General features: G+C 53.7%; 5 protein-coding genes across 5 annotated transcripts; 2 read left to right on the forward strand and 3 right to left on the reverse strand.

Moving 5' to 3' along the window:
- Positions 1-5,690: 5,690 nt before the first annotated feature.
- Positions 5,691-9,441, reverse strand: GLRG_10390 (cellular morphogenesis protein; the record flags this gene model as incomplete). Its single annotated transcript, XM_008101075.1, has 2 exons — positions 5,691-5,923; positions 5,973-9,441. 2 exons carry the CDS (start codon positions 9,439-9,441, stop codon positions 5,691-5,693), a joined length of 3,702 nt encoding a protein of 1,233 aa, XP_008099266.1.
- A 3,977-nt stretch (positions 9,442-13,418) lies between these two features.
- GLRG_10391 (Arp2/3 complex) lies at positions 13,419-14,593 on the reverse strand (the record flags this gene model as incomplete). Its single annotated transcript, XM_008101076.1, has 5 exons — positions 13,419-13,501; positions 13,555-13,704; positions 13,760-14,182; positions 14,233-14,474; positions 14,532-14,593. The coding sequence occupies 5 exons, from the start codon at positions 14,591-14,593 to the stop codon at positions 13,419-13,421; spliced, it is 960 nt and encodes a 319-aa protein (XP_008099267.1).
- A 310-nt stretch (positions 14,594-14,903) lies between these two features.
- GLRG_10392 (WD domain-containing protein) lies at positions 14,904-17,841 on the forward strand (the record flags this gene model as incomplete). The annotated part of the gene is made up of 2 exons (XM_008101077.1): positions 14,904-14,920; positions 14,979-17,841. 2 exons carry the CDS (start codon positions 14,904-14,906, stop codon positions 17,839-17,841), a joined length of 2,880 nt encoding a protein of 959 aa, XP_008099268.1.
- Positions 17,842-18,161: 320 nt separating this feature from the next.
- GLRG_10393 (ALG8 glycosyltransferase family ALG6) lies at positions 18,162-20,025 on the reverse strand (the record flags this gene model as incomplete). Its single annotated transcript, XM_008101078.1, has 2 exons — positions 18,162-19,702; positions 19,764-20,025. The coding sequence occupies 2 exons, from the start codon at positions 20,023-20,025 to the stop codon at positions 18,162-18,164; spliced, it is 1,803 nt and encodes a 600-aa protein (XP_008099269.1).
- An 866-nt stretch (positions 20,026-20,891) lies between these two features.
- On the forward strand, positions 20,892-22,388 carry GLRG_10394 (pH-response regulator protein palC; the record flags this gene model as incomplete). Its single annotated transcript, XM_008101079.1, has 2 exons — positions 20,892-22,064; positions 22,128-22,388. The coding sequence occupies 2 exons, from the start codon at positions 20,892-20,894 to the stop codon at positions 22,386-22,388; spliced, it is 1,434 nt and encodes a 477-aa protein (XP_008099270.1).
- Between the last annotated feature and the right edge of the window lie 121 nt (positions 22,389-22,509).

Genomic DNA, 22,509 nt, shown 5'->3' on the forward strand with positions numbered 1-22,509 from the left:
GCGTTAGGTTAGACCAAGGCAGACGCCTCTCGAAATGTGATCGTCAGGGTCTTTTTGCTCACCTAGCCAGAATCCTAGGGAGTGAACGCCCACCCCGGACTTTTTTTCTTTATCTCTTCCTTTCTCTGGAGGCCTAAGACTGATGGTAATAGGTATATAGCCTGTGTCGGTGGCCGACTCGAGGGGCAAGACATGCTTTGGGGGACGAGGGGGCCTGCACGTATGTCTCAGTGGTGTTTGCCTGTCTCTCTTTGGCCTTGTTCTTTCGCCACCAGTCGAGGGACAAGCCCTGGATGGCTTCGGCGGAGCAAGGTGTCAGTGGATTGGGTCGCGTTGGAAGACTCGAGAGTTGAGTGGGAGGCGTCGTGTGGTCACTCGCCCTAATCCACGGTATCCTCCATCATTATTAAACTAGCGAGCTCGAACTGTTCCTGCCCAACAGCCGCGATACTTTGGCAGTCTACCTACGCTGTGTGGTGGTATCCAGGCGAGAAGATACATAGGTAGGAACCCTCAGTCTCAGTGACTGACTGCATTAGCACATTACCATCTCCTCCGTCTCCGATGCAAGTCAATTGCCGCGTCCAAAACACACCGCCCATTCGTCAAAGACGGAGGGCCATATATGGGCAGTAAGAGAGCACTCTGTGAGAGCTGGGGTAACTGTAATCGGCGTAGTGTAGGCAGTATACAAACAAAGCGCGTACTCTTTCATCACACCCCATTCGGCAGGCACGCCGGGCGGCGGCCGGTAATGCAAGCAAGCAGTACGTACACTACACAACTGCGAAGAGTGTGCAGCAAAAAGCAGAAGAGCGAGGGACGAATGTGGAGGAACTGCAGAAGTGAGTGTCGTGGTTCGTCGTTGGAATTAGCAAACCAACCTCGGTGACGTCGGTGGCTGCCTATGCGGGGCAAGCGGGGATAATCATTCAGTGGTATTCCCAGTCTCACCCGGCACCCGCGAACGTCATTGTGTTCCGGCCGCATCGGGATCCGGTACGTCCTACTGGTCAACGGTGCAGCACCTGCCCTTGGCGCAGATTTGAGGAGTGCTGATTCGTTAGAGGGGGGTGAACAAGGGGGGGTGCGTCAAGAGCATGTACTCGGTACTTTATGCTACAGACACACTGTCTCTTGCTCAGAAGTTGCCGCCTCAGGCCACATACAGTGTCTATATCTCGATAGAAGCCAAAATAACTGTGCGCATGGGCTTAGTACGTACCGTGGAAAAGAATTGGGTCAGTATTCTCTTCTCTTACCCGATGGGTATGGCATGTCACTAGGGAAATGTCTCAAGAAGGAAAAAGGAAAAAGAAAAAAGAAAAAAAAAGTCAGCCACACAATTCCTTCCGTCCAAGGCCCCAAGTGACTCTGCCATTCGCAGCAGGCCCCGTCTCCACCAGCGGGACATGGTGCGCATAGGTGCAAGGCGCAGGCATCTATCTTCTCCTTGCCCAAGTTTCACGTTCCTTGCTGCTGCATTACCTCCCGTCCAAAGACAAGCAGAGAGTCAAGCAAACCGATATTACACTACATAGTATGCGATGCAATGGTTATTCGGTTTCTATTTTTCGCATCTCTCTCCACTCATCTCTTCCTCCCATGTCCACCTTTCTCAAAACACAAGATCAGCCGCATGCGCGCCATCCAATTGTTGCCATCTCCTCCTGCCCCGTGCCCTCCCTTTCCAGTGTCTCGTCGATGAGCCACAAGGATGGATGACCGTGTCACTGCCGCCTTGCCTGTCTTTTCTTGGGATGAAAAACTTTGCTGGAAATAGGTAAGGGGGATGGATGATGCCCGCATGCGCCTGGCAAGCATCTGCATGCTAGAGATGGCGACAGGGGATATCTCACCCAAAAAAAACGTGTACCTGACCACAAACCATAACAGCCATGGTAGCAATATCGCCTTGTGCCAAAGAGGCTCGCAGCGTCTTGCCTGTCTTAGGCTACCGGCGCTAGCGTGCCTGCATCCCGAACCATACCATCCATCCAGAGGACGCACACCCTCGGGCGCAACCACACATGGCATTTTTGTAGATGTCCATGTTCTCGCACATGAAAATACCATCACCTCAGAGTCAACACGTAAGCCAACGGAACACACTACAGCCGTGCTGCACCGCCCTCTTCTTTCATCCCAGCTCTTACACTACATATACCCCTCCCACACCCGGTACAGTGTAGATGCCTCCAAGACAACAGCAAAACGATACGACCACTCCCTCTACGTACCTACCGTACCCTCGACCACACGAGTGAACCTTCGGCCTTCCCCCAATTGACCAACTCACTCCTGCCTGCGATTCGAGGCCCCAACTCGTCTTCCCTGAGTCAAGCACAGGGCAGACAAACAGCAGACCCGCAACCCTCTGCCACCGCCAGCTTTCTCGCCAGCCAGTGGGTGCTGTTTGCCCTGAACTTTCACTAGCTCACCGGTGCTCCTCCCCACCCCCCAGCACAGCAGCCATCCCCCCGTCACTCATTCGCATCAGATAACACAGCATCCCAGCACCAAAAGCACCAAAGGAAGTATCCTTGATCCCGAACCAGCTCCAATGGCCAGCATCACTGTACCTTCGCCCCCTGACCTGTGATAGCGATGCAATACTAGTAGTAACGCACCGCGCTTTGAGAACACGCCATGCACTGCATACGCACAGCACTATCAATGGTACTATCGACCATCTTGTGTCGACTGACAGACTTGGCTACGTCTCCGGATATTACTATGTAATCTTATGCAAGGGCATTTTCCTCAACCCACCCATCAGGCTGCGCTGTGTCCAATCGCTGCGCCAAACTATTCCAGCAGAAAAACATTACTGCCCCGGTCCCTGTCAACCCCCCCTCCCCGCGGGGCCGGCCCATTCACCGCTGAAATCAGACAACGGGCCCGTAGCTGGCGTTGCGAAGACGGACGGAGAAGAGGCCATCAAGGTTCGCCTTCTCTACCTTATTGCGGAGCGGTACCCGCACTACAGCTAATACTTTCCATGATTGCGACATTTTCTGGCAGCTGCTTCTCTTCTGGCCCTGTTTTCCTTGCCTTCTTCTTACGAATCGACCCCATCTCTCTCTCTCTCTCTCTCTCTCTCTCTCTCTCTCTCTCTCTCTCTCTCTCTCTCTCTCTCTCTCTCTCTCTCTCTCTCTCTCTCTCTCTCTCTCTCTCTCTCTCTCTCTTTTTTTTTTTTCATTATCTTGCCACCAAGATGGCCTAGTCCATCATCGTTATCATTATCATCGTTTCAAAGACAGCCAACTGTTGGGGCCGCCTCAACTTGGGGCATCTGGCAATGGACCCTGGGGCGGGAGCAGAAGGCCCATGCTTCTCTCCGAGATGAGCTCAATATGCAATAGTCTCGTCGGGTGGGGGGCGTGTACGATCTGGAAGGAAGCCTTCAGCCAGATTCTACTTTGCGCCTGCGTAAAGGGTCTCAAATAGCAACACCCACTGCTATGTAAGCAGACAAGCAGACCAGGTCCATAGACTACGGAAAGCCGGCACTACAACAGCAAGGGCTATGCTCTGTCGAGTGGCAGGCGATAAACTCCGGGATTGTGACCAGGGTCGACATCCTCCTGTAGTGTGATATCACTAGTTCAATGTTGATGAAGGTGACACTGGGGGCGCCCTGCCCTAGCATGTCCGCGAGACACAGTAGTCCGCCTCGTAGACGTCGGAACTGCACGCCCAGAATATAGCATCACATTACAGGCGCACCGTTCGGTGTCTCGCCTCTCGAGAGCGGCCGCCTAGGCCAATCTGCCAATCCATCGTTGAGAAATCCGTGTCCGGCGCCCTCGTGGATCTCCAATGTCCTCTCCGGTGTCCAGAAACGGTGCATCGAGAGCCAAAGCCCATGGGACTAAGTCGCCTCCGTCAGGCTGCCCCCAGTTAGTGTGAAATATGAAGTAGAAGGCGTCCGTTTGCCCGTCGTCAAGGGCTAGCTGGTGATCGACCGGACGCAGCCTGGCAAGAGTGTGCCACTAGCTTGCGCAGCGCCCGTCTCAACACCTCAACGCCGCAGCGACATACAAGTCAGTATCAGATTGCGGGGGAAGGCTATGCCGCGAACGTCCACCTCCCTCCCGTGGCTACTCGACCGCGCTTTGCGCCTCGCCCGCGATCCCGCCGCCCTTCGATGAGACACGACGTATATGCGACATCACCCACCAAAACACTCCTTTTGTGACTGCGCCGGGCATAGCGCAACGTCGTCCGGCTTCGGGGGGCGTATGTACTGTCTTGCCTCTTCGATACCCCTCCATCTGCCATCTTGCACACAAGCTCAGTGATATGCTTCGGCTTCCCAGGCTGGCATCGTACCAACCTTTCATTGGGAGGCTGGAGGAAAGCAAGGCGGACGACATTGAAATCCTGCCAGCTCGTCCTCGAGTTGGCTCCGCTCAACTTGAGAAAAGGGCGCAAGCTTTGTCACGCTCAAAAGGTGTTTGAGCCGACTTCTTTATATATTCAAGACAGTGGAACTGGCAGTGCCAACCCTGCTGCGGGTTTCTTCTCCCATTTCACACTTTCGAAAGGCTTACAAAGACGAGTGAAAATGGGGGGCGGGGGACGAAGGATGAAGGAGAGGAGAGAAAGAAACATTAGAGATGACGGTGTTCTAAACCTGCAGCTGAACGCAAGCAGATACAGTAACAGCAGGAATGTGATTATGGCAGTGTTGGCAATGGTCTCAGACATTGTACAGGCACATACGTAGGGAAAGACAAGGGGGGGGGGGTCTCCAGGGGAAGGAGGAGGGGAGATGCCAACGCAGTTGAGACATACATACCAACCAACGAGAGGGAAATAATCGTATAGATACTTTCATCCGTAATACATACATTCCATAGGCAGGGAGAACAAGAACCTAGACAACATGATTATTATTGAAGTGCAAACGAAGGAATACCACTTTAGTTTAACCGTCTTTTGATTTGTCAATATTAAGCTACGTGTGGCGTTAACTCGCCGTGAAGCTACTACTGTCTCTGGAGCTGAGTAAACAACAACCTCAGCTGAGGCTTCTTTACTAGAAGAAGGCTTTCCTCTTACCATCTGTCCTTGCTGTCCCTCAACCATGTAAAGTCTTCTTTTCCTTTGCCAGCTCTGGAAAGACTCCTGTCCTGTCTCAACATAAGACCTTAAAATACCAAGGAGTGAAAAAGAAAAGCGGTGTTAATGATTGTTTATGTGTGAAGGGGTTGTTGTATGAGCGACCAGTCTGTTGATGAACGGAAGCTGTGTCGACTTGTTGAGTACAAGTTTCGGTAGAGAAAACATTGCTGATTTGTGACCGAGAAGAGAAGGTGGTTTGACGCACGTAATGGTATAACTAAATATGTAGACATTAAACAAAGGTCGTGAGGGTCGTGAAGAATCGAACGCAATGCAACTAGGCAGACCATGAGGCTCTCGTGGGGTCGCATGGCAAACCCAACTCCTCGCTCGTAGCTGGGTGAGACAACTGCCGAATATTGTGCTGCGCATCTGTGAGAGAGCGTGTCAAGTGCCGCCATTGATCGTCTTGGGTATGGGTTGCTGATTCTCCGTCTCCATTAGTGAAAGATGATGAACTGCGATGGTATCCTTTTCCCATGCCATGCCCATCCAAACGCCAGAAAGCAAAACACTGGTATGAAAAAGAGAACAAAACTAGGACATTCTTCAGTCGCTCGCTATACCGTTGGCGCACCAGGTCGACCCTTGCCAAGTGATTCAAAGAGTTCATGAGGTGGAATCTTCTGCATGCCACCGCCTCGGTCATACATTGATGTTGGGGCTGGCGAGTAACCCTCTCGTTTCTTGCGTAGACGGTCGAGGGCCATGCCGGCAATAACCATGAGGAAGATGAGAGCGAGCGAGATACCGAGACCAATAAGAACAACAAATCCGAGGGCCAAGTGATTGGCTATTTGAGGTTAGCATTTGACTCGAGATAAAGGGGGATCCTAATTTACCGTTGTCGGAGAAGAAGCCCTCGTTCTCGGTGAAGATCCTTGAGATCGACCCGGCAGTGTTTCCACTGTTAGTAGTAAGGGCATATGGCTGGAAGGTGGTGCCGTTGAAGATGGCAGCTGACGCTGTGCCGAAGTTGGGAATGTTGAGCGAGCCTGTCATCATCAAGACCTGGTTGGAGTTTAAGATATCGGTGTTGTCGTGGGATGTGGTCAGGGAGAAGACCTGGAGGCTGTTTACAATCGTGCCGGGGAGGAGAGTGACTCCCGCCGAGCGCCAGGCGGTGCCGTCATACTTCATCAGGTAAATAGATCCGTTCGATGCGGTTCCAGAAACCCATAGTTGGTTACGATCTCGCGATCCGGCTGTCAGGACCTCCACAGGGCCGGGCAAAGAAGCTTGGCCGGGGTACGCAGACCAGGCTTGGCGCTCGGGGCTGTACATCGCGAGCATTGCCGGATAGGAGCTGTTGAGGGTGAAGTTACCACCGGCAACAAGTTGGTCCTCACTTGTCCAGATGAGCGCATGGCCAGTGCCGTCGAGGTTGACACCAGGACGGTTCCAGGCCGCGAGAGATGTATCGTAGTAGCAAACGCCCGGACAGCCGAGCGCGCCAGCTGAATCGAACGAGCCAGCAATGTAAACATCGCCGGATTCAGGGCGGACCTCGATAGAGGTGACGGTAGCGTCACCGCCGGTCACGCCGGGTGGCTGGGTGCTGTTGAAGCTGGCGCTTTGCAGGTTGAGAGAAACAATACCTCGGACGTCGTTGTTGTTGACACGGCCACGTATGTTGCCGCCGGCGAAGAGCAGATCACCTGTAATGGCGAGTGCAATAAATGTCGAGTCATCCTCTATCTGAGAGCCAAGGCCGGTGATTGTGTTCGAGTTTGACCCATCAATAAGCACCAAGTTATCGGCAGAGGTGCCGTTCGCGCCTTCAGCCGTGAAGTGACCAGCAAGGATGGTAATGTTGCGGTTGTTGTTGTTGTAGAACGCACCGGTGACCACACCCGTAACGTTGCCGCTCGAGACCGAATCGCGCTTGCTGGTCGTGCGAGAGCTCGGGGACGAGGGCTTGATCTTGACAGGAAACTGGCCAAAACTCTCGGACAAAGTGACGGCCCCGTTGGCGCTGATTGTAGCTGACGTCATAGACCCTGCATAAAGAGATCCTCCACCGGGGAGGTTGAAAATGCTAGTCGTCAAAATGCCGTTGAAGGCAGGGACGGGACCAGAGAGGTTCTGGAGCCAGTTCTTCCGAGAAGGTACCCAGACGGCGAATCCAGTGACGGGAATAGCGGAGTTGTCGCCAAATGCGTTGATCTCGCTGAAGTCACCGGTGAAGGTAATAACTGACTCGGGCTTGTTTTCATTCGTGAGGTTGACGAGCATAGGGACCACGTGGGAGACCTCGCCGTTGACACCCGAGCCAAGTGCAGTCCAGGTGTTGGCGGAGATGTCGTAGACGCCGACGTTGTTCAGGCCTGCAACTGCGTTGTCTTGGGTGTTTGAGAAGATGCCGCCGACATAGAGCTGAGTGCCGTTGAGCTGCATCGCCCTGACTTCACCGTTAAGACCGCCATCGAGCGCCACGGTAGCCTCACTTGCGGTGTTGATGCCAATAACGTTACGAGCAGAGGAAGATGTAAAATTGCCCCCTACAATGACCAAATCACCAGCAGTTGTCAGGCTGGTAACGGCAGAGCCAGAGGAGAACGATGACCCGAGCTGGTTGATCTTGGAGCTCTTGAAGTCCGTGTCCAGAGTGGCAACTGAAGGGTCAAAGTCGAAGAGGCCGTTTAGTCCCCCTGTAGAGTTAATGAGGGTAAACCCAACACGCTGGGCGACAATCGTCATTTCATTCAGGTTCTGGCCGGCCAATGGAGTAAGAGTAACGCTGGGCCGGAAACCATCTGCAGAGCTCGCTTCGATGTATCCGAAGTAGATCTGGTCGTACTTGTCAAAGTTGTTGGTCTGATAGAGCGATGTCGTAAACTTGTCTTTGCCGGAGGATGACATGATACCCGTGACGTTCACCTGTCCTCGGGTCGAGCAGGTGGCGTCCTGCAAGCAGCCTGGTGTATACATGTTGACAGAGTAGTTGCCGGATTCCTTGAGGTCCGGGAAAAAAGTGACCGAGGCAGAGTTCGTGGTAATGCTGCCGGAGAGTTTCGCAGTCAGGTACTGGGAGTTGCTCTGCAGCGAGGGCGAGGTCGACCACGGCCCAGTGGCAGTGGCAGACGACTTTGTATCACTATCGGAGCAAGCTGGGGCGTTGAAGTCGTTGACAGCATATGAGTTTATGTCATCCTCGAAGAGCTGAATGCCATTGAGGCCAGCACCGGATCCATAGAACTCGGAAATGTCGATCCTGAACGAGTTCATGCCAACAAGATTGACGAAGTGGAAATCCTGGAATTTGACACTGGTGTTGCTGCTGAGAGGGCACTCACTCGTACAGGAGGCATTTTGTCCCGTTGCCGGGTCCAGGTACGTCATGTTTAGGATGCCCCCAAGAGGAAGGGCGGTGAAGCGGAACGTCTTGGTTCCTCGACCATCCTGATGAGTGTTCCAGAGTCTGAGCTTCGTGGGCTGGAAGCCGAAGCCGAACGAGGCCTGCCAGAACCCCAAGGCGTTGTCGTTCAGCAGCCAAGTGTTGCCCGGGCCACCGACTCCATCCGTCTTGCAGATAATGTTGCGGGGATCATTAAAGCCGGGTGTAGAGGTGGTTGAGGTTGATGTGATATTGGCGCTTGACAGATTGATGATTTGGCCATCTGGAGTGCTGGGGGTGCTGGTGTTGCCGAGGCCAGTAAAACTACCACCGAAGACAATGTGGCCATTGGAGGCTTTGGTAATGGACGAGACAGGGCCATTGAAGCCAGCAAAAGGAAGGTTTGTGAAGCCATTCGTGCCCTGCCAGGCAATGGCGTTAGTCGAGTTGGCGCTCCGGAAGTTACCTCCGACATAGACCATGTTGGCCTCTTGGTCGCAGAGCAGGGCATTAACCTGACCTGAAAGACCAGCCAGAGGCGTGATGGCGGATGTATTGGGGTTGAACAAGGCAATGCCTTGTGACTGAATGCCATCCAAGCTCGTAAAATTACCGCCAATTACCACTCCCTGCATCGTCCCATCTTGGAGGGTGAATGTGCACATGTCGTGAATCGAAGCATCAGTAGAAATGTCCGAAGCAAAGGCGCCATTAGGCAGCTGGGCAAGCAAAGATTCACTTCCATTGGTGTTGTAGGGCCTCTCGTTCTGTTCCTCAAACTGAAAGCGGGAAATGCCGTTGAAGTCACCTGCCACCCCAATCCTTCCAAGCTGAGAAAGGTCTAGGTTCACATCGGGAACCGGGGTGAACTGAATCGCAGTCGCCAAGGCAGGTGCTAGAATTGCGAACGCCAGCAATTTCGACCGCTGATGGCGGCGGCGCGCTGAAGGACGCCTATGGAGAGCCGAACGCATTGCTATCGCTGTTCAGTTGGGTGAATGGTCGGCTGGGATATGAGAATGATGGGTATCGAAGTTTTTGGATCGGGAGTTTTGATGATAGAAAAGTCGGACCGGGTATCGCGTCGCATTTGCTGAAGTAGCCTATTTTTGGACGCTGGCCATGGCAAGAATAATCTGTCAAGCGTTGTTTGGTCGGTCGGTGAGTCGGGAGGCGCGTCGAAAATCGGTGGTGCGAAATTAAACGGAAGCGAGAGGAGTCGAGTCGAATCGAGTCGGGTCGGAAGGTAATGATTGAGGGGGTTAAACGAGTGTGTGGTGTAGGATGAATACAGAAAGGGGAAGGGAAAAAAAAGCCGATTCGTCGCCCAGTTCTACCGTTGGGGAAAGAGATGTTAGAACTGAGCTGCAGCCATTTGATGGCGATGGCGATGACGATGAAAAGAGACAGAGAGAGAGAGAGAGAGAGAGAGAGAGCGAAAGAGAGGAGTGGTAAGCCAGGCCGCTGCTCTTCTCCCCCTGTTCTTTTGACTGTTTTGTTGTTTGTCGGTGGAGAGGAAGGAGAGGCTGAGCCGCCAGGCGAAATGGAGTTGGAATGGAAAGGACGTGCCCCATATGTACCTGCCCGTACCTACTTCAGGGAAATTGGTGGTGACGATTTAGGTTGCACTTACCTCCTATCAAAGCACAGACACTTCTTTTTGGCGGTACGGCTACGGCTGCACAGCTGTTGATTGTGCTCAGGTGGGTTTGCCAGACTAAGTACTCTGTAGGCCGATGGCAATAAGAAGGCTAGGTAGAGATGTGAGACGAGCCAGAATAATATCGTCAGGAGTTATAATGCCCGTTCTCTCCTTGTTTTTTTTTTGTCGGTATTAGTCCGATGTCTCGGCGGAGAAAAGAATGGTTGGGAGCGAGAAAAAGGAAGTAAGTCACATCGAGTAAGTGGGTGGTTGAGCGGGAACTCTGGAAGAATTCAGTGCAAAGCTGTTTCGGTAAGGACTCAAGTTATTCTTGGGCTCGAAAACGCGTGTATCACGTCGTCGATTTGGATTGACGCGTGGGTAGATAGATGCAAATTGTGGTGTGCAGTTGTAATGTCTCGTTATCGTGTTGCCTCTTGCCGTAACACGAGGTGTCTGTGTACCAACCCGTGTTGGCAAGGTACCAGGAGAAGGGGAGAGCGGTCGCTGAGAAGCGGGTGACGCCACAGAAGTGAATACATAAACTAAGGCACAAGGTTCGGCCAATCAATGGCGTCGAGACGGACGATCCAGTGCTGTCTCCAACCCCAGGCTTTGGCAGGTCGTTAAATGCCCTTCCCCTAGATCCAGGGGCACTAAATGTCGGTTGAACACTTCTACACACAGGCGAGGGTCCAGTGTCGTGCGATGTAACTGTGGTCTGTCTGTTGGTGTATTGCTTTTTCGTCTTCACTTTTTTACTGGAGCAAGTCGTGTGTCCGACGGTAGTGGCTGAGCGTTAGAAAGATAGATTTGCTAAATGACGAAACGGCTGGTAGGGCGTCTAATGAGGACCGAATATAAAGGCACCGCAAGTTACGAAAACCGCGTGGGCGGTTGGCTGTCAATGGGGAAATGTCAGACAAGCGTCCTGATCGCCGATGGCCGAGGACCCGATTCCACCTACAACTTTCGTTCTCGAACCTACCCGTGGATTACTGCGTAGAGATTGAAGATGAGCGATAAGAGACGCTCCGCAGTGGGAATCCCGGGTAAGGTGGGGTTTCAAGATCTAAATGTCGAAAAGGGAGGGCAGGCCTAGAGGAAGAAAGTGCCTCAGTCACAATTGGCGCACTCAAACTTGTACACGGCTCTGGGGCTCTCAGGCGCGGTGGTATACCTAAATATTACCTAACGCAGGAGGTAGACCAGCAGTTAGGTAGTCCACAGGGATCGATGTCAAAAGATGCTAGGGTATTGGGCGCCTCGTAGTTTTTCCCGCGGACGAAAAAAGACGGCCCTCGCAAACACTACGAGGAGCAGTCAACGTCTTCGGGTAGCACTGCCAGGAAACAGATCGGCCTTTCCAAGGTATTGGCTTGGGGTGGACAGACGTTGAAAGGGAGGCTGTTCGTTTGCACTCGGGCCTCCCTACGGGTATCGATGTAGGTATTCTAGATCCGGGGCATGATTGATTGACGGCTGCCGTCCGTGATCCAGTGTAGGTAGGCCCTCCTGGCGCACGTTCTTCCTGCAGCTGCTGATGCAGTGCCAGAGTCCAGATGGCGGGACGAACGGTTGGTAGGTAGAAGCCACCGGAGACAATTTCAGGACAGACCCCAATCGAGCGCAAGTGACTGGAGCACATGTCTCTGGTGTAGCGCCCTGACTGGCCCATTTGAGGCTGCACCTGCAGTAGCGTCAGGTACGGGCTCGGACCACGTCCCTCCTAACTAGGTAGGTACTTAGCGGTGCACTAAGACTACATAGGTACATGATATCCTACTTGGCACGAATGGTTAGTTTGCCCCTCTACTTGTGCAGTTGCAATGGCTGACCCCGGGAACCTTGTTGTCTGGTTTCCCGTCTTCGCACTTGTCCGTCGGACGTCATAAGGAGCACCATGCGACAGTTAAGGGGCCTGTCTCCCTTTTTGGGGCGAAAACCTTCTCCTACGTTTTAGAATCATTGCCCCGGAACCACTGGAAGAATTCTGGCTCTTGCCGCACGGGACTTGGCTTGCGATGAGGGCTTGGGGAGGGGGGTTTCTTCAGATGTCGCGGCATGGGTCAAGCCTCTGTCTCGCACCAGTTTGCCGTGCCGTCCAACTCGACGAGGGGGCTTGCCACACCTCTTCTTCAAACCCATTTCGTCTCAATGCCCATCCTTGGTGGGGGTACACATCCTGGTCACTCCAACGACGTTATCTTCGTCAGTTGACTCGGTCCTGCTTCTGCATAGCCATACATAGCATCCGTACTTCTGTGACCACTGCATTGAATGTCGTCCACGATGAATTGGTTGGTTTGCCGTTGTCTTGGAATGCGGCAGCTCCCCAATGCTACCTAACATGGACCCACTTTGAGAATGGGCACGTTATGATGAGAGAGAGAAACTGAGTGCTAATACACGCGGGACGTGCCTGGGTACGCGTCCGCCCGCTTTATAGGGAGGGTCCTTGAGTCAAATCGCCAATTTGCAGTGCTGAGACACAAGCAGTACTGCACCTGGCCACACAAACGAAACAACCCAAATTCTTCCTTACCCAAACTCATCTTGTGCGACTGATTGTACCCATGTAAAGAAGTCACACTTCACGGACGGGAGACAACAACGGATGCGTTCTCCATTCCGTTTGAAAGAGACGGATATCAGTTCTGGCATCCCTCGACATTGGACGGAAAGCCGTGCCTCTCCACCAAATTTGAGCTTGACTCGCACGTCTCTGTTTGCTCCAGTCTGTCACCTCATCTTTGCCCCGTGACAACCCATACATATTATGTAGTTTATACTATGTAGCTTCGCTTAAGCCATCGATTATGCAGCCTATTTTGCGGCAAAAGCGTGCCTCGCGCGCAAGAACCCATCAAGTGGGTACGTCGATCCGGCACGCTGAGCTCCGGGGCGCTTGACGCTTCCTTGATGCACCGCCGTTCAACAGAGGCTTTTCAACTCCGTCTTATCCGCATGGCTCGAAAGGGCACGTCCGCACTTATCGTGCGTTTGATTGGACCGCTTGACGATGCCCCGAGCTTTCTGACCGCCAAGGCTGCTTAGGTTCTCACAAACGAACATATCTCCCTACACAGGTAGTAGAGCGTGGTCATAAATCTTTATCCTTTTCTAACAACAAAATACCCCGGCTGCTTGTTGTGCCAATCAGGGAAACACATCGGCTTGTATCACTTGTACTGCTCAGACACCTCTCCGCCCTGGCCTTTGTTTCCTGGTTGCTGCTCAACCAGAGCGGCCACTACCAATTGAGTGATGCAGATGCTGCGACACGCAACAAAAATAGCCCCAGCCAGATCACGCTCCCTGAACCTTGAAGGTCCGGCCACTTGCCGTTTTGCGCTCCTTCTCCTCACTGTCCGGACGCGCGCGACGAAGAACTGCAATTTGTCAGTCGAAGGCATCAGTTGACAAAAGAGCTGTCTCTTCTCACCTTGCAGGAAGTCGGCTGTACGCTTGCGCATACGCGAGTGGATGTATGCCTTGGATGCCTTGATGTGGTAGTGAAAGTAGTCACGGAAGGTCTGGATGTGGGAGATGACGTCGGGCATTCTCTGGGGTGTAAGATGGCGTGGGAAGAGAACTGTATGACGAGGTTAGTACAACAACGCCGCGGCAACAGCGTAAGGACCACCTACCAAAGGTAACATATCCAATTTCACCAGTGCCAGTGTCTCTGACTCCCGGTACTCCCTGCAGCTCCAAAGGAGGGTCGTTCCTGAAGAGCACCTGAGGAGCGTTCTGAATAGCTCGCCGACGAGCATCAACGAATTCTTGAATAAAGATCTTGCCGAAAACACGGTCGGTCTCTTCGCGGAATATGGTGCTGAAGATGACGGTAACACGGTCGTGACTGGCCTTGACGTAAATGGCCTCCTCCTCGCGATAGTGAATAGCCATGACTTCGCCGCCCTCGCGCACGCCCTGAGGAGCCTCCTCAGAGGTGTACTTGGATGCTTCCTCCTTCAATTTGTAGTGCTCCTCGTACGCCGCCTCGAAAGGAGCAGCCATGGCATTGCGCTTCAGCAACGCCATCTTCATAATCAGTGCTTCCCGTTCGTCTGTACTGATTGTCAGTCCACGCCGCATCGATTATCGAAGCATAACTGACCCTTGTCCTCGGGGAGGTTCTCAAGGTCGATCATGACCGAAAAGTCATAGCCGGGCTCCGGCGGTACCACATATTGGCCATATTCCCTCTGCAGCACCTGCTCCGCGCCGTACTTCACCAGATCCTTGTAGCATCTTATTTGGATCGAAAGCTGGATCTTGGTCTTCGTCTCAGGGGTCGAGATGTGGTAGATGACGCCGTCAAAGTCGGAGATAGTCTGGTCGATGTGAGCGGCAGGGGCACTGCCTTGGAAGTTAGCAAGCTCTCGAGCTTTGGCGGTGGAAAACCATATTACGAACCCGGAGAACCTCTCGGTCAACACCGACTGGATGAGGACGTTCTGATAGTCTAGGAGAAGCATCGTGTCTACGGCCAATTGCTCAAGCGTCTCCTGCGGTGTTGTTGCGTCGTTGTTCGCTGATGATGCCTCGTGGTGGGGCCTGACGTGAAGGTCAGTGTCGCTGTCGGAGCTCGGTGGCTGTGATGCTCTCATGCGGGACCAGAACACCGGATATACTTCGGGCTTATTGCCCCACTTCCATGTTTATCGATAAGAGGAAACTTTTTTGGAATGAAGGTGGGAGGTTCGAGATTTTGGTGGTTGGCACTCACACCTGTCGCATAGCAGTGGCCATTGACGAAAGGCTGTTGGCACCAGGAAATCCGCAAAAATGGTTAAGTCATATTTGTAAGTATATCAAACCGGATATATGTTATTTGTTGTTCTAACTCTGATTTTTGCGTAGAAAATACGAGCATAGCAAGTCCTTCGGCATTGTCGCATCCAACACATCGAATCTCGTTTGGACCCCCCAAGGCAGAGCTGGTAGCGGCGCCGGCCACGCAATCGTAGCCGCGAACGAAGATGTTTTGTGCTGGGATATCAAGAAGGGCGAGCTCTTGAGCAGGTGGCGCGACGAAAGAAACACTGTGCCTGTCACCGCGATCGCGCAGAGCCAGGTTGACAAAGATGTTTTCGCGGTCGGATATGAGGACGGAAGCATTCGCCTGTGGGACAGCAAAATCGCGACGGTGATTGTTAACTTCAACGGGCACAAGTCGGCCATTACGACGCTGGCCTTCGACAAGTCAGGCGTGCGATTGGCCAGCGGTTCCAAGGACACTGATGTCATTCTCTGGGATCTCGTGGCTGAGGTTGGCCAATTCAAGCTAAGAGGGCACAAGGACCAGATCACGGGTTTGCAGTTCGTTGAGCCCGAAGGACAGGTTGAGGATGAGGAAAACACGGCAATGCTCGACAGTGATCCGTCCGCCGAAGGCTACCTCCTTACCACCGGCAAGGACTCCTTGATTAAGCTTTGGGACTTGTCCTCGAGGCATTGCATAGAAACTCATATCGCGCAGACGAACGGCGAGTGCTGGGCCCTTGGACTTTCTCCCGACTACAGCGGTTGCATTACGGCCGGAAACGACGGGGAGCTCAAGGTGTGGTTTCTGGATACGACGGGGCTCGCTGCATTGAAGGGACAGGTTGACGCGCCGCAAAACACTAAATTTCTCCACGACAGGGGTACGCTTTTCCGCCAAAATAAGGACAAGGCCATTGAGGTGGTCTTCCACCCGCGCCGAGATTATTTTGCAGTCCACGGCACAGAGAAGGCCGTGGAAGTGTGGCGCATCAGATCCGAGTCGGAGGTAAAGAAGTCTTTGGCCAGAAAGAGGAGGAGAAGACGTGAAAAGGCCGGCAAGGAAGCCAAGGAGGAAGGTGACGGTGCAGCTGAGAGCGGTGAGGCAGACGACATCTCCACTGCAGATGCGAGTGACTTTTTCGTCCAGTACGTCATTGTCAGGACGGGCGGCAAGGTGCGATCAGTCGACTGGGCCGTCAACAGTGGCAGCAAGGAAATCCAACTACTGGCCGGCACGACGAACAACCAGCTTGAGTACTACAGCATACCCACAAAAGAAGGATCGAAGTCGAAGAAGGATGACGTGCCCGACTATACGCGGTCGCTGGCGGTGGAGCTCCCTGGACATAGAACAGACATCCGCGCCGTGTCTCTCAGCTCCGACGACAAGATGTTGGCCACGGCTGCCAACGGAAGTCTCAAGATCTGGAACATCAAGACGCAAGCATGTATCCGGACGTTCGAGTGTGGATACGCCCTTTGCTGTGCGTTCCTACCGGGAGACAAGGTGGTTGTGGTGGGTACCAAGACCGGAGAGCTCGAACTCTTCGATGTCGCTTCCGCAAGCCTCCTTGATAGTGTTTCCGCGCACGAGGGCGCCATTTGGTCATTACAAGTGCATCCGGACGGTCGATCTGTGGTGTCGGGTAGTGCAGACAAGTCGGCCAAGTTCTGGGATTTCAAGATCGTCCAGGAGGAAGTTCTGGGTACCACACGTACAACACCAAAGCTGAAGCTCGTCCAGTCGAGGACACTGAAGGTGTCCGACGATATCCTGTGCGTGAGGTACTCCCCAGACTCCAAGTATATCGCCATATCCCTCCTCGACAATACTGTCAAAGTCTTTTTCACCGATAGTCTCAAGCTCTATCTCAACCTCTATGGCCACAAGCTCCCCGTCTTGAGCATGGACATATCATACGACAGCAAGCTCATCGTCACGAGTTCCGCCGATAAGAACATCAGGATATGGGGACTCGACTTCGGTGACTGCCACAAGGCCTTATTCGGCCACCAGGACTCCATTCTTCAAGTGGCCTTCGTCCCGCACAACTCGGACGGCAACGGCCACCACTTCTTTAGCAGCTCCAAGGACCGCGTTATCAAGTACTGGGACGGCGACAAGTTTGAGCAGATTCAGCGTCTCGACGGCCACCACGGCGAGGTCTGGGCCATGGCTGTCGGCCATAGCGGCAACTTCCTCATCACCGCCGGCCACGACAAGTCCATTCGTGTCTGGAACGAGACCGATGAGCAGATATTCCTCGAGGAGGAGCGCGAGAAGGAGATCGAGGAGCTCTATGAAAAGACACTCACCACATCGCTTGAGCGCGACCAGGATGCTGATAACCAGGATGGCGAGGTCGGCGCCGCCTCCAAGCAGACCGTCGAGACCCTCATGGCCGGCGAACGCATCGCCGAGGCCCTCGAGATCGGCATCGCCGACCTCAATCTCCTCAAAGAGTGGGAGGACGCCAAGAAGTTGAACCCTCATGCACCAGCCCCTCAGCGCAACCCCATCTTCCTCGCCCTTGGCAACATCACCGCCGAAGCATACGTCATGAGCGTGCTGAGCAAGATCCGGGCCTCGGCGCTACACGATGCGCTCCTAGTGCTGTCCTTCTCGACGGTGCCCATGCTCTTCACATTCCTCAACCTCTTCGCCCAGCGCTCCATGAACATACCGCTGACGTGCCGCATCCTCTTCTTCATGCTCAAAACGCACCACCGCCAGATTGTTGCCAGCCGCACCATGCGCGGTATGCTTGACGGTATCCGCGCTAATCTGCGCTCTGCGCTCAAGCGCCAAAAGGATGAGATGGGTTTTAATATTGCTGCGCTCAAGGTTGTCGGCATGCAGATCCAGGAGAAGAGCGTCAAGGATTACGTGGACGAGAACTGGGATGATGGCGACAACAACCGGGCCGTCAAAAAGCGAGCCTTTGTGCAGGTTTCGTGATCTCATCGGATTAGGGCGCATGGTATCTAGGTTGCTCTCAAAAGGAAAAGGAGGTTAGGTGGTGTCAATAAGCATGAGGTTCCCTGTTGCCATCAGTTTGCCCTAGAATGTCGAGGTGCATTCATGTGTGGTAGAACAGCAGTCTCATCCTTTGGAAAGTGTTTTTTTATTCATTTGTATGTGTACTATTCACCCATAATCTACTTAAACAAGCAATGCTTTTTCGATGCTGCTTCTTCCATCCCTATTGTTACATGGACTCTCTTTCCTAGGAGTCGTACTTTATGTACATAGCCATTGCTGGCCAAATCCTGTATGTATCATTGGTTCTTTGTCTTGTTCGCCGCACTGCCCCATTTGGGCAGAACGTTACTCTGCGCGCCCAGCTGCACCAAGCACCAGAGGTAGCAGATACCGAAACCGACTGCTCCGATGCCAACGTTGGCAACAACCCAGAGGTCAGGCTTGTCTACAGGTGGGACAACAGCCCTCTCAGCCACGTGCCAGGCAGCCATGGCGACGTAGAATGCGCCGTGAAGGAGAAATGTTGCCCATTGTCGCAACCTACCCTGGTCCTCCTGGAAGTATGCGCTGAGTGATGTGGGCGGGAGGCCAAGAAGATAGGCCCAGAGCAGAGTCAGGACAGCGTAAGGGACGCCAAGGTCCACCCGCTTGAGGAGGGGGAACATTGTCCATGAGCCTAGAATGTTGGCAAATCCAACCCAAGCTCTGACATCCCGCGACAGTCCCTGTTTGCCGGCGAGAAGAAGCGTCATAGGCATAAGAGGAAGGAGGACGCTCTTCTCATGAACCTGATAGCTGAAGAGAAAGAAACCCCATGCTGTTGTCGCAAAAGCGAGAGGCAAGAGTGACTTACGCGGCCGGAAGAAGAGGATGAGATTGGGCGGGACGATGGACGCCAGTGTAGTCAGAAGGGCGCCGCGTTGAAGGAGATCGGCGGGATATTTGCGCAACTTAATGACGACATTGAGGGCGCACCAGAAATTCGCGACCTTATCTTCGAAGAGGCCACGGGCAAAGGGGAAGATGCGATGAACCATCTGTACGAGTTGCTCGACAACCGGATAGTAGATGGCATTGGTGTCGAGGACATCGGTCAGCCAGGGGAACAGGGGCAATGCTGGCGGCGGCCCCTCATAGTCGGGTCGTGCGTCGATGCCCCGGTGAGCGTCGTAAAGGGTGCCCAATACAAGCGGTAGTAGCAGGAGGGCAAAGGCTGCAACGGTGGCTAGCGCGATGCCGATGAAGCGACCAGGTTTCAAAGGAAAGACACAGCTGCCCAAGAGGAAAGAAAAGACCGAGAATGCGTAGTAAAGGGCCATCTGCTTGAAGCCGAGAGCGGCGACGAAGAAAACCGCAGACCAGAGGTAGCGGCCAGCCAGCATGCTGGACATGCTTGCTAGGACGAAGCCAAGCATGACAGTATTGTATTGGAAGTGCACATGGTCGATAAGGATCGTGGCAGGCTGCATCAAGATAGCGACGAGGGCCATCCAAGCAGTCCATGTCGGCACATTGCTGTTTCTGGCGAAGCGTCGAACGAAGATGACAGCCGCGGGGATGTAGATGAGGTATTCGGAGACGATGACTGTGGCGCGCATGAAGATCTTGAGGGTCGGGTCGTCAGATCCTCGCGAGGTGTACAACTCAAACCAGGTCGGGTCGATGAGGTTCCCGATCTTGCCACAGAGCCAGCTATGATAGGCCGTCAAGGGCGGGTAGTCGAGCCCCCACCATTGAAGGTCGTGGAAATACCACTGCGACACGGGAATCTGGGTTGTAATCTCCATCCAATGTCGCTGCGCCTCGTAGTCTCCGAACATGGGGGGTCTCTGGAAGCCTGCGAAGGGGACAGGTCAGTCAGTGTTTCTCCAGCTCAAGCAGATGGATGTGGCATTTACCAGAGTATCCCCAGAGCCCAGCTGCCCATCTAAACAAACCAACCACCATAAGGATCAAGGGCAGAACCTGCCATTGTGATACGGAACCTCGGGCAGGCCAAAGGAACGAAGCGAGAGGGAAGACGGGCACCTTTACGAGAGCTTCCTTTTTGAGGACTTGGCTCTCCGTGCTGGCGTTGATAACCGTGCCAGCGCCATCATCTCCGTTGCTGCTCGTCTTCCTGCCCCTGCGCCGGGGCTTGTGAGGGGAGGGACCGGTCATTTTCCTCTCACTCTCTCTATCGCAACTCAGTCGGTGATTGATCGGTTCAAGATGTGCGGCATGAGGTCCCAAGAAGTATCTGTCGGGTCGCTGGGAGAGGGTGGGTAGGCAAGCGTTGTCGAGCTCCTGGGGCAGCGGGAGAGTCGCAATTGAAATTCAAGGGTCCACGTCGCATCAACGAACAGCTTGTGCGGTGCGTTAAACTGCTAGGTACCTAGGTAGGTACTCCGTACCTTGTATTGTACCTAATTGAAGGTCTCCACATCCCTGGGCTGAGGCAGGCTCGGATCGCCAGGTACCTACCTGCTACTAGTTGTTCACCTTCCTTGCATTGTCTCTCTTTCCACATCAAGCAACTGCGCAATGAGCCCGGATGTGATCTTGTACGTCTTGAATTATATTGTGTCATGACATATACCTCGCATCACCCAATTCATGTTGAAAGCTGATTTCCTAGTCTTTGTGAGACCTGCTCACGCCTGCAAGTGATTGACTCCTTTTATCACCATCCAAGCATTGCAGAGCAACTAAAGGGCTTTTCCCCCCCTCTCTCTTTAACAGTGGCTTGAAGCTATGGATCTAGCTTGAGCTCATTGAGGTTCCCAAAGGCATCGAAGATGGGGCTCAGCTTACTCCTTGCTCCAGGACATTGGGAATGCTGCCTTCGAAACACGTGACCGAGTCTGGGGTCGAAAGCCTAGCCTCAATTGGCTAATCCGGGACAGCTAACGTCACAAGGTGGTGTACATTCTCGCTGGCAACTTTCCATGTTAGTGGACGGATGATCGTCGAATCTAATGTCAACCAGACCTCTCTCTCGCCAGACTTGCCTTCTTCTCATCGATCGGTGATCAGCCCACTCAACTATGCCTTTCCCCTTCATTCTCCCGACAACCTCGGCCTTCTCATTCTCATCTAGTTTCAGCAGCGATACTCACCCCTCCCTGCCCCTCAGTTCCAGCACGTATCGCGGAGTTGTGAGAGATGCCCTCAAGAAGCACAAGCGATTACCGCCAGCATCACAATCGTCTCACGTCTCGACAGTCGTCGGTGCTCTGAACGGTTACATTCCTTATATCCTTGCCATTGACGCTGGTCTGAACCCAGCAACTCAGTCTGGCGACTACATCAACCTCAACACTAAGGCGCCGCCATCCATCGAATGGCGACCCACACTCTCAGATAACGCAGTGCCAGGAAGAGAGCAGTCCCGGGTGAAGATCCAGCATGTGGAGCACGAAATCTTTTTCACGCTTTCCACGCTGGCTAATTCGTATACATTGATCGCCCGGGCTGCTCTCCACCCATTGTATGTCGCAACACAGGCTGCCTTGGACAACCAACAACGCACAGCAGCCATCCAAACCGCAACCAAATACCTCCTAGACGCCGCATCAATATATGACTACATAGCCTCTCGGGCGGAGAGGGCCCAGGTAGAGCCACCCTGCAGCGATGTCTCACCCTCGACCCTCCGAGCCATGTCATCTCTGGCTCTCGCCGAGGCAACCATGCTTGCGGTGTTGAAGGACGACCCCTACCCAGCCATAATCGCCCAGGACCGCAACAAGAATGACCGCGAATGGATGTACAAGGCCCCCGAGATCCCCAAGGTTCGCGCTCACTTGTTCGCGCGCCTCTGCCTCGCCGCTGCCGAGCACGCCAGCCAGGCCTCCTCTCTGTGCCAAGCCGCAGGGCGCGGCTCTAGCAAAGTCAACGAAGGCATACTCCGGTATCTCGAGGATCTTCGGAGGACGTGCCGCGCAAAGGCGTGCCGCTTTTTCGGTATTGACGCCGAGATTGGTGGCCAAGTAGGCACAGCGATTGCCTGGCTTCAGGCGGGGCTACAGGAACTGGGTGTTGAGTCCAAGTACTCGAACAAAAGCTCCGGATTCGGCCGTTTCAAGAAGGAGTGGAGCGAGAAGCGGGAGGAACGGAAGGTCGAGAAGGGAACGACATGGGGAGCGGACGGCGGCAAGGGCGAGGAGACGCGCGTGATCGAGTTCCTCGAAGGGAAATGGCACAAACTTAATGACACGGTAAGTTGCCTCTCTGAGCTCACGATTAGCTCTAGGGAGACCTCACTAACCCTCTTTTCCAAGATGAACGTTCAGACTATACCTCCGATTGGCCCGTTATTGGCACAGATGCCATCCGGCCGAGCAATGCATACTCTCAAGCCGTACCAGCCACCGATACTGGATCGCAGCATACTGGAAGCCATGCGGGCACCGCCTGAGAGAAGTGACGACTATGGGGATTCCCTGAGCTCGGAAGATGAGGCGAAGGGTCACTCCGGACCACCGGGTGGCTATCCTGAGTCGAGACCGGAGTACAGGAGTGGGAGCACCTCATATTACTAGAGGTCGCAGTGGGCATCTGTACGCTTGTTTTTGAGACCGTTAGAAAGGGCACCTGTGCCGGGACAACATCATGAAGGTTTTTCTGAAAATGCTACTGCGTACGCTTTTGGGCTAACAGAGC

This window comes from Colletotrichum graminicola (assembly GCF_000149035.1).
Source record: "Colletotrichum graminicola M1.001 genomic scaffold supercont1.60, whole genome shotgun sequence".
Taxonomy (NCBI): Eukaryota; Fungi; Ascomycota; class Sordariomycetes; order Glomerellales; family Glomerellaceae; genus Colletotrichum; species Colletotrichum graminicola.